We start from the raw sequence: 11,438 nt of genomic DNA, 5'->3' as shown, positions 1-11,438 counted from the left end.
AGAATTTCGCGTTTCTGATGCTGCTCGAACGAAAAACAGACGGGCAAAAAAGCAAATGAGACACGGGAAAGAGAGAGAGGGAGAATAAGAGAAAAGGATAAAAGAGAGAGAGAGAGAGAACGGAGAAAATAAACTGTACCGGCCTACACGCGGCCCGATCGATTCTAATTATACAATCATGCAATTTGTACGTTCACGTGCGATTAAGTCGTTAGCTTTTATGGGGTACGCGACGGAAAAATTAAGAGGCTCGCCTCGAGGTGCCCCCGCCGCCGATTTTTTCGCGGCCGGGGGCCGTTTTTGTTTGTTCAACGACGTCGCGCCACCCCGATCGCGACAACGATTATTACGGTAATTATGCCAGGGGATCGATACGTGCCCCCGTCGCGGCTTTTACTACGTTTGGATCGCTTTATCGCGCGATCCACTAGAATTTGTCCGAACACTGGCCGATCGAATGAATATTCATGCCGGGGCACCGAATCGTCGACTTGATTAAATTTTAAACGATACAGCCCGGCCACTCCATTACCGGGACTAGAAGTTGATCACTTACCGCTTGGATACTCGACGGAGATCACCGGGAACGATCCAGCGTCGATCTACACGGCGTACGTTCGCCTGGATCCGATGGCCTCGTTCGTTAACGATCCGCCATTTTATACTTAATCGCGCGATACTCTCGCTGAGGATGCGTGCGAGCTTAATTTATTATGAAATCCTATTTTGTTGAATTTCGTTCAAAAATACCTTTTCATGGGCAACGATCCGAACAATTTTTCTGTGGATTTTTATGCAGCATAAAAATTGTTTGTTGGTTGCAATATACAGGAGGTACATAGACATTTGTGTCATTTCTCAATCATTTTAATCTGGTTATCTCAAATCGAAACTCGTCAGCTTAGGGATGTAATAGAAAATTTCTCAATTCCCAGGAAAATAAGCGTATGATCAGATTAAAAGAAAGATTGGAAGCTATACGATCTCTGTCCACTGTTCAAAAGTCTCGTCCTTAAAAAATGACATGAACAGAAAAAATCTGGTTGACTATCTCAATAGAAAATCCTCCAGGATGAATACAGCTCGGCTAAAGAACAGTAGATTGTTTATCCGCGCAGAGGGACGATGAAATTGTTGATTGTTCTGAAGAACGTGGACGTCCACCATTGTTTGAGCGCCCTGTAGACTCGGAATTTCGCCGGAGACAGTCGTTGTTCCCTGTCTCGTTAACTTCAAATTCGCCGAGAGCGCGGTTCGCACCTGGCGTCCCCGCTGTTCCTTAATTAATAAAAATATAGACCGAGGCGAAATTGAACGAGATGCGATCTCGTCGGCGAAGATTGTCGGCCGGTAAAATTCCAGAGTTAACGACGAGGGTCCGCCGCCAAGTGCGAATCGCGGAATCGACGAATCGGCAAACGAATGGTGATCGCCGGGGAGCCAGAAAACAGACATGCTTGTATTTTTAAATTAATGTATGTATATATATATATATATGTATAGAGTTCTTAGTCGCGTGAGTTAGGGTATCTTGAGGAAACGGGGGAGGGAGCAGGTTGTAGGAGAGGGTGTACAATATACAATACAAGCCACGGAACATCACGGATTCTCGTGACGGTGTCGAACGGTTTCGATTTTCGCCGCGTTTCGCTGCTTGTGTTTTATTGCTTTTCTGTCGACGACACCTGTTTTCCTGCTGGAGATAAGGGGCCGAGGGAGAACGAGCGTGTCGAGGGCCCCGGTTCTCGGTGGCACGGCCCTGGCTGCGCGGCGCGGGCTGCGCGCTCCACGCGTATTGCTTCCCAAACCTCGCCTCCTTCGAATTTTCTCGAACTAAACGCGCTCTCGGTCGAATTTCGTCGAGTTTTTTTCCCGTTTCGCGTCCTCCGGTTCCTCCTCGAGCCTCGAAACCAATTAAACAGCCAAGTTCCAGCTCGGTTCGTCTTGATCCCCCTCCTTTTCTTCGCTCGATCGCCTCTTAGATCGTTATCGCCGCGTTCCGTTCGCATCGATCAACAGAATATTCTTTTCCGGCTAACCCGTTCGACTTCGTCGGAAACGAAAGAGGTTCCGATGAATTTCACCGCCTTTAACCCTTTGACTTGGACTTTATTCAACCTTTGCTTCGATTCTGTTACAAAAATTCAATCGGCGACGCGGCTGGTCTCGCAACCGCGTTTTCGGCGCGCAGGGGTTCGTTGCGGGGTTGTGTCGATTTTGGGAGGAAGAGAGAGAGGGGGGGGGGGGGGGGTTGAACGAAAAAAGACAAACAAAGAATACCGAGGAATGTTTAACAGACATCGTATTTATTTAAAATTTTAAATAGGAAAAAAATATTCGAAAAAAAAAATTGTAGAATCATCGCATTTTGACAGTTTGCAACTGGTCGAAGTAGCGTCAATCAAAGAGGAGAGAAACGTAAAGTAGGAACAGACATTATAGCTCGTACGTATTCACATATTTATACAATAAAATTGACAGTGTCGAAGGTATCACGAGTTACTCTACAACTGAACTGAACGAGAGATAGAGATAGAGAAAGAGAAAGAAGGAAACGAAAACGAAAACGAAACAGAAACGAAGAGAAGCGTCCGAATTGTAGTCGATCGTCGTCGCGGCGACGTCGCACGTTTCCTTTTCTGTCGTGGGCGGGTTGTGGGGGGGGGGGGGCAAGTGGGGCGGGGCGAGCGTTTACAATTTCGTACTCTGTACAACGTTGCGTATTAAACATTACAAAACACGGTGGCCGACATGTACACGGGAGAGGAGAGCGGTGAACGAAGGGGTCGAGCGTGATCGTTGCGGAGACGAGTGCGCGGTCGCAATTCCGCTTTTCCGCGATTCTCGTTGCACGATTCGCGACACAACGAAGGGAGGGGGGCAAACGAAACGATGCGCCCGTTTACGGGGGGGGGGGGGGCGATCCCCGCGCGTTCGAATTTTATAAAAATACAATTGTACAACCGCAGCCGGCGCGCGGCGACGAGTCGCGCTTCTCCCCTGCGATTTACGGAATCAGCGCGGAAATTCGGAGCCGCCAACGTTCAAAGGGTTAATCGCGGGAGGAACACGAGGGAACGACGGGCGAACGAGAAGCAGGGGGCGAGCATTCGGATCTCTGGATCTTTCGTTCTCGCGTCGGCTGGATCTCTGTTCGGACTATCGAGGCCGATCGCTCCGTGCTTCGCCCCGTCCTCCGTTAATTATCTACATCGATCGCTAAATTTTATACAAATACGGGAGCGGTGGGGGCCAGTGGCGGGGTCAGGATCAACGGCGCCCCCTTCCCCGAAGCGACGGTCTCGGGAACGGGGTCCTATAGATCGTGTTTCCGAAGATGGCGCCACACGCGCGCGGGGCCCGAAACCGGAGAACGACGCTCGACCTTTTGCTTGTCTTCCTCTTTCCATTCTGTCCTTTCCCTTTTCTGCCTGAACTCGCAAAAACGCGCGGTCCAAGCACCGCGAATTCGCGACTCGATCCTTTTCTACCGTTTCGATCCTTTCTCATTCACGGGTTCCATTCGCTCTGCTTCTCCGGGGGTGTCTCGGGCGAACGTGCGTTTACGCGTCTTTCTTTTTTTACGTCTCTCTAATAATTAATATAATATTATATTCAATAATTAATACAGAGAGTAGTTATTTATATATATAATATATATATAATATAATATAATATCACTAGGGTACATATGTACAGGGGCTGCGAATAGTAGGAGGTGCTCTCGTATTGCAATGTCTCCCTCTCTTAGACCTAGAACGCACGCACGCGGGGCGGAACGCTGACGTTTCTCTCCGCTCGAGCCGATGAAAAACGGCTCGGCCTCGAGACGCTTCGAGTATCGCCGGCGATCTCGATCCGAGTGGGAAAGAAAGAAGAACCTTTTCCAACCTCCCCGAACAGCGTTGCCAGAAGAATAGCCCTATCGTAGGGACAAGGTGACGTCTCGTTCGTCTATGTACACTTATTCGTGTGGGTACAGTGTCACGAACACGTCACCTTACCCACACAAATACATCATACCTTCTCTCTGGCCTTCAGCTATCCTTAACTACGTCATCGTGGTCCCTACGCGCGGTCATTTTTACCCTACTTCTGGCAACCCTAATCCCGAGGCTACTCGAGGTGTTGCGACAAAGACACGCGAAGGGCCCCGAAGCTCGTCGTTGCACTTTCGGTCGATATGCAGTTCTAGCTGAGCAATGTTCGAGACGTAAAACGTTTCTGTATACACTGTGACTCGTTGACAATGATAGTCGGGATCGTTTATTTCTGGATTGTTGTCAATTTATTGCAAATGTACAAATAAATAAATCGTTGAGAATCAGTGAGAATTTATAATGCGAGGCGTCAGATTGTGTCGGCGCCAATCACTGTCGACTGGTGATTTTGACGTCGTAAATACATCATCTAGACTGCAGTTTTTTCTGCAAAAAGAAAACAATTTTCGAATTCTTTAAATGTATTTTCGATTTCACGTTTCATCTACTCGTTTTTGTCAGAAATGCGTAAAATCCGCAGTCTACATGCGATGATAACATCTACAGAATTTGAGCACAACCATTACTTCAGCTGGTAATCGAATGATCTTTTTAGAGTACAGTTAAACTTCAAGATTTTATGAACAGTGGAGTATAAAAGATATTGCGCAAACGATATTGTTGCGGCAGAAACAGGTGTCTGTCTGCGGAGAAACTGTTTCAACCTGATTCCGCTAGAGGACTCATCAGTGGGGCCACCTAGCGGATCCAGCCTGAGACAAACGGACAAGTGAAGGACAGTTTAAGGACAGCGTAAGTAAATAACGATTTTGATATTCTGGGTCAAAATAGAGTCAGGCCCCGCCGTCGGATAACTGACACGCTCGCACCCAATCCTACTCAATGACTCCCCCACAAAGACCAAGTAAGCCGCAACAACAAACAATTACAAAATAAAAGCTCTGCTCAGGTAGGATTGCAAACGGACCCACGGTGTTTCGTTCGAAAAAATCGACGCATCTCGACCCCCGCGTAGCACGGTGCCCCACCGTCTAATGTACACCACGAACGTCCCTTGATCCGTGCAGCGACCGGGCCCCCCGCCCCGCGGACATTATATACACTCACAGGGGACCAGGCCCGTCGCCGAGTCCCGGAAACCGGAGGCCGGGGACCGCGGGCCCCCGGTCCCAATGGTAAAATTGCACTTCGTAGTCTGGATCGTCCCTAGGCCAGGTCGCCGGGGCCCGGGACGTCGGGAATGATCACGGAGGGTCCCGGGTGGTCGCGACGACGAGCCTAGGCCCCGCTACGACAGCTCGGAGGTCGAGTCCGGCTCCCTCTCGTCGCCGTAGAGCTCCTGGGGGTCTTGTGGCTCGGCGGACCGCTTGTCATCCGGGTCGTCCGGGTTCGTGCTAGTCACGGGCTCGTTCTCCTGTCACGGACTCCCCCCGCCGGCGTCCGCGTCCCCCCTGTGCCCGGGGGACGTCAGGCTGGGGCTGCGCCTCCTCTTCTCCTGGAGGCCGTTCACCATGTTCTCGATCGATTTCAGCTCGCCCGCGGAGCTGCTGGTCGACGTAAGTCCCGCCGCAGGCGTCGGAGACCCTGTGGGTGGCCTTGGAGGTGGGGACCTTGGACTGAGAGTCCTGCTGCCCGGCGTCACCGTCTCGAAAGCTGATCCGTGAGATGGTGCTGGCAACGTGTAAGGCGCGTACCGGTGCCCCTTCAGCTGGTGCAGAGGACTCGCCAGCGGATGATGATAGTGCGCAAATAGCGCAGGATGCTGAGACGCCGCCAGCGCCAGCTGAGCGTTGAACAGCATCCCTGGAGACACTCCGCCGTGGATCCCCAGGTGGCTCGGAGGTATCAAGGGACCTGGCCCCGGGTACAGACCTGGGACCGGTGGATAGAGGTACGGTAGCAAAGGTGGATGCAACGGTAGACCCACCGAGACTTCTGGTCGGGGACCTTCCGACCCCGTTGGACCCGGTCCACCCCCGCTTTCGGATCCTGATGACTCGCTACCCTCCCCTCGATCGCTCGTCCGGTCGTCTCTCTCGCGTGAGTGCTCCCGTTCCCGCTGATGGTGTCCTGGGTGAGGCGTGTCCGGACCCACCACGTCCAGCAGCTTGTCCTCATCGTCCAACAGGTCGTTCACCGAGTTCGACGAGCGCCGCTTCTCCGGGGATGCTGGACCGCTTGCCGACAGCCTAGAACCGCCTCCCGATACTGTCAATACCGCCTGCCTTCTGCAACAACGACGCCGAGTTAGCAATCTTTTAGGGTTCTTGGGAATTTGGACTGATACTAATAGGATAAGGTAATCGAGAGGTTCTGGTTCTAGCGAATCGGAGTCGCCTAATCCTAACAGTTTGACACCGACAGTTTAACAAATTGGGAATCATCCACAATGTTTTCCCTGCTTTAAATCACGCCTACCCGTTTTTTGTCATAAATACATGAAGTGAGTAGGAGAGATTCGAGACAGAAAAAAGTTTAATTCTCAACTTTTAAAATTATTGAAGGACGAAACAAATCTCTCTTTGGCTCCCATGTCTTGCAATTGATGGGGAAAATTTTTATTTTGCATAAAGATCCGCTGTATGACGAATTTAGACTTGGATCCAAGATCCTCCAAATGCAGGAGAGAATTCTTCCTACGGAAAATGCTTCTAGAATCGGATTCTCGAGCCCGAACACACTCTTAACCTTCTAATCTTGTTGGGATCAAATCCGAGGTGATTAGGTTCTGGTTAGACCGCGATATACCATCAAGTCTTGTGCTCGCCTTGAAGACGTCCACAGGTCTGACCATTTCGTCCGATTCTACTGTGCGCGTTCGCCATTTCCTCGGTTGGCGTTGTCGAATACGCGGAACACCTTATCTACGTTGCTCGTTCCGTTTTAATGCGCTCGAATCGTTTCCCGGTTTCTGCCGTGCGGCGCGGCGCGGCGCGGCGCGAGGACGGCCGGATAAGTATGAAGTAAAAGGGGTGGAAAAATGGCGGCCGGGAACTCGTTCGCGCGGGAACGGGCCCGTTAATGCTCACGAATTTCTCGGTTTAATGCCGGGCCGGGCTCACGCTCGCAGTAAAACTTTACGACGCTTCGGTTGCGTTAAATATTTCCACCGCGGAACGGTTCGTTATCGTTTACGCTTCGCCTCCTCTTTGAAACGCGGCGGCGCTGTTTATTCTCATCGCATCGGCGCGGCGCGGCGCGGCGGCGGCGCCGCGAACTTTCCGCAAGGGAATTGCTCCGTTCCGCGGCCGATTTAGTGGACCAAAGAGATCGGGCCTATCTGGGCCCGCCGGGCTGACTGAATGCCGTGCGGCCGACAAAATCGTCGTCGTTAATCCGAAGCTGATGCATCGCGTCGTTTAGACGGGATTGTAGAATGCACTTTGTCTGTTTCAACCGGATAATAACGATTTTGTCGTTGCTACATGTTGGTCGCAATTAGATATGCTTACGTTGGAGTTGCGATTAACGGTCAGAGCGACGACGAGAGCGAGAAAGCGTTGAAATTCATTCTATTGCTTTACGATGGGAGCGTTTAACGTGATCAATTTTCGTTCTCATCGTTACTCTTATATGTGCGCGGCTTCAATATATAGCTACCACATTTATTCAGGACATTAGCTAAAAGCAGCTAATGAAATAACAATTACGGATCTTCTCTGATCATTTGGCATTCAGAGCACATGAGATTGAGAACAATCTCATTTCGATCCAATTATGGAGCGTGTTCGAACATTGAGCGTTCAGAATAGATGTGGAACGATCTTAGTTCGATCCAGACTAATTTCGAATCATTGAATATTGGGCGTTCGAAAAAAATGGAGATTTCACGGTGTTCAGAACAAAGATACAGAATGATCTCACCTAGATCCGGATCAACTCGTGAAAGCGTGTGGTGGAGCGATCGCGCGAATTCTACGAAAAATGCCATCCCCCGGTGCCGGATCGTTAACAACCGACCGTCAGTTCCGCCGGGCGATAGTTTGGCCAGTCTGTTTGCTCGTATCGACCCCGCTCGCTGAACAAACTGCAGCGAGCGTCGAACGAGAAAGGGGAAATCCCGTGAAACGTAGCCCGTAATCGAGCCAATTTACACCTCTGGCAAATTACAGACGTACCGGGTATCGCGTTCGATCGCCAGGCCGAGATTCGTGCGACCGTTCGCTGCCGGCCACTGCTCGCCGCGACGCGACGCGACGTGTCATTAGATCGATTATATCGCGGCGACGACCGGTAATCGACGGAAACAACGGCCTGATACAGTCCAGAATTCTACATGAAAGCTTAACAAGCTGTCCCCATCAACATTATTCTTTACGTTCTAGTACAAAAGTGAAACACCACCAACGACGACTCGGTTCGACTAGCACCGATTACGAGAGGAAACAGAATTGGGGCCTCCGGTTTCAGCCTGGCCCTAGCCTAATCGAAACCTGGATATCCTAGGTCTCTAGTTTGAGCCAATCCATAGGCTAATCGAAATCCAGACATCCTGGGCCTCTAGTTTGAGCATATTCTTAGCCTAATCTAAATCCAGTTATCCTAGGTCTCTAGTTTGAGCATATCGCTAAGCTAATCGAAATCCAGATACCCTAGGCCTCTAGTTTGAGCCTAACACTAGCCAAATAGAGACCTAGATACCCCAGGCTACTAGTTCTAGCATAATCCTATCTTAATTGAAATCTAAATATCCTAGGCCTCTAGTTTGAGCCTATAACTAGCCTAATAGAAATCCAGTTATCCTAGGTCTCTAGTTCGAGCATAATCCTAGCTTAACTAAAATATAGACATCCCAGGCCTCTAATTTGAGAATATTCCTAACCTAACCCAAATCTAGACATCCTAGCCCTCTAGTTCGAGCATTCTCCTTCGAGAAACCCATCTTCGATGCTCTGGGAGTTCCTTACAACACAGGTGAACCTGGGAGAGAAACTTTCGATGCACTTTCTGAGCTCTATGTGCTCTGATGGTTAATATTCGTCTCGATCGAGATTCAGAGTTTCGCCGATGCATGGATCGGACGCGTTAATCATAGCAACGATTAACGAAGCAGCGAGACGACAGGGATCGCGCGTCGGCACACTGCACGCGACGAACAAGCCTAAGTATCGTGTAAGACTCGGCTAGAGTCGTTAGAGAGCTGGACGCAACGAGAGGCTTACCGATACCTTAATGCCGTGTAATGCGATCAATGCATCGACACACAGTAACGGCAAAACGACCACAGAGCTACGAGAGCAGGTGAGAGAGAGGGAGAAAGAGCGAGAGAGAGTGAGAGAGTAAGAGAGGATGACAGACTATGTACATGCATCGACGGAGCGCGGATGAATCCGTGAGCCTCGTAAGGGTGTTACGCTACGGTTCTCCGGTTTCCGACGCGCTTAAGTGCGAGAGCACGTTAAAATCAATAGTTTGCGTGGACGACCGGGATTTGGCAAGTGAGCGTCGTCTCCCTGTCTCCCTTTCCCGCGGATTTCCTAGACGCTGGGACTATAGCGTCGCGAGATTCTCCCTTCCGCGATGAACCGAGTCGCTGAAGAGCTGCGGCGTCGTTGATCGGGCTAATTAGGTGGAAGTCGCTGGCCCTGTGTAGATCACGGTGTTCGAGAATGTTTGAGGAGCATCTTCCAAGGAAAATTGAATCTCGGGAGGTAGCAGAATCAGTACAATGAGTATTGAATGTCACTAGCACCACGGAGCTCATTGCTGATGAGTTTGGGAATGTTTGAACAGATCTAGAACAATGTTCCTGAACAGAATTGAGTTTTTCTAGGGTGGCACTGTCTGTGTACTGTTGCTGATCCATTTCTAGAAGAAAATTTTTTTGTTTGGGAGCAGCAGTGTGAACATAATGTGAACGATCCAGCAGGCGAGTGTACTAGAGATTGATAGCGCCCTAGAGCTCGTGTTGAGCAAGTTTGAGAACGTTTGAAGCGACGCTTGTCTCCTGTGACGGTACTCTTGAAGACAATCGAGTTGTTCGCGAGTCACAGCGTTAGTGTAGTGACAATGATTCATCCCGTCGTCGTGTTTTAGATTAATAGCGCCCTAGAGCTCATTCTGATCAAGTTTGAGAACGTTTGAAGCGACCCTCCTCTCCCGTAACGATTTTCCTGAAGATAATCGAGGTGTTCGCGAGTAATAGCATTAGTACAGTGATTCATCCGATCAGTGTGTTAGAGATTAATAGCGCCCTAGAGCTCATTCTGAGCAAGTTTGAGAACGTTTGAAGCGACGCAGCTCCCCTGTGACGGTATTTTCGCAAAGAATCGAATTGTTTGCAACTAATACTCTCCGTACACTGTCATTGACCCATCGGGCGACAAGTTAGTAACCTTTTGATGATCCTAGAGACCGAGTTGGCAAAGGTTTGAGAAATTTCGAAGGTTCCTGAAGGGATTCTGCGGTAGTGTGGGAACGACAGTGGACATCGAGCGATTCGTTAAGACAGCTCGAAATCCCGTTGTAATCCGCGGAAAGCGCTTCGGTAATCGATTCGACTATTTGTATTTACGGGTCGGATGAGCTAATTGGATTGCCTAGGCATGCTTCTGTCGCGCTGCTCCACATTCGAACCTGTCGGGAGCACCGGCGAGCGGAATTTTCAAATTCCTCGAGAAAATTCGCGCGTTCTATTCGGGAGGGACATTCGCACGTTACGAGCGAAGGTTTAACGAACTTGATCGCGGAGCCTCCGCTCATAAGCCGAGCGAATAAATTGGTGTTTTATTATGCTTCCTGGGCGAGATTGGCCCATAAAAATCTGCTTTGCATGATTGTTCGCGGGCGGGCGGCTCGACTCGTTCCCCGCGGATCGTCGGTCACGTCCGAATCGCTGCCGGTCGTTGGCGGCGCGTTAACGCTGCCATCCTGTCGCAATTTCTCTCGCTAATCCCGCCCAACACCGGTATCGATCCCGATTCAGCCGCGTTTCCAACGGCCGACGCCCGTTTCGGCCGACTTTCCACGATGAATTATGCATGGTACCCCCTTCGGAAATCCACCGCGGCCGCGGCTAAATTGAGCTATTCCAAAAGTTGCCGGCGAACTATCGACCGACCGGTTCTCGCGCCCGTTCGAGCCAGAACGGAATCCCTTTGATCGCCGATCGGACACGTGCCCTTTGTTCCCCGCGGCGACGGTTCTTGCCGTTTTTCTCCGCGGACCGAGACCGGATCGCTTTCACCTGATTCTCGATCGAACGCCGATCTTAGCTTCGCGCCAAGCTTAATCGAACGAAAATCGCGCTCCCGATCGGTTTCGACTGTAAATCGACTTCAGGCAACCGAGCGAGTTTTTTCACGTCCACGATTAATTGTTTTACTGTTTGATGCTTCCAGAAAATGTAAAAAATATATAATCGTTAAAACGTTAGAAATCAATGAATCAAACTCCCTACACTTCGGAGAACTTGAAGAGTGAAGTTTCGCTCCGGAC

General features: G+C 50.2%; 1 protein-coding gene across 3 annotated transcripts in view; it reads right to left on the bottom strand.

Annotated features, from left to right (window-relative positions):
- Window positions 1-4,265: 4,265 nt before the first annotated feature.
- Window positions 4,266-11,438, bottom strand: part of Bi (T-box transcription factor bifid) — a 139,808-nt gene continuing 132,635 nt past the window's right edge. For 2 of the 3 annotated variants that reach the window (XM_076788421.1, XM_076788419.1), the window contains exon 7: window positions 4,266-6,229. In XM_076788421.1, coding sequence (XP_076644536.1) covers window positions 5,419-6,229 — 811 coding nt within the window. In that variant the 3' untranslated portion in view covers window positions 4,266-5,418. The remainder of the gene's footprint in view (window positions 6,230-11,438) is intronic. The other variant, XM_076788420.1, reaches the window with a different exon arrangement.

Source organism: Halictus rubicundus, chromosome 5, assembly GCF_050948215.1.
Source record: "Halictus rubicundus isolate RS-2024b chromosome 5, iyHalRubi1_principal, whole genome shotgun sequence".
In the NCBI taxonomy this organism is placed as follows: Eukaryota; Metazoa; Arthropoda; class Insecta; order Hymenoptera; family Halictidae; genus Halictus; species Halictus rubicundus.
The sequence above is the reverse complement of the archived record's forward strand: the minus strand, read 5'-3'. Positions and strand labels throughout refer to the sequence as shown.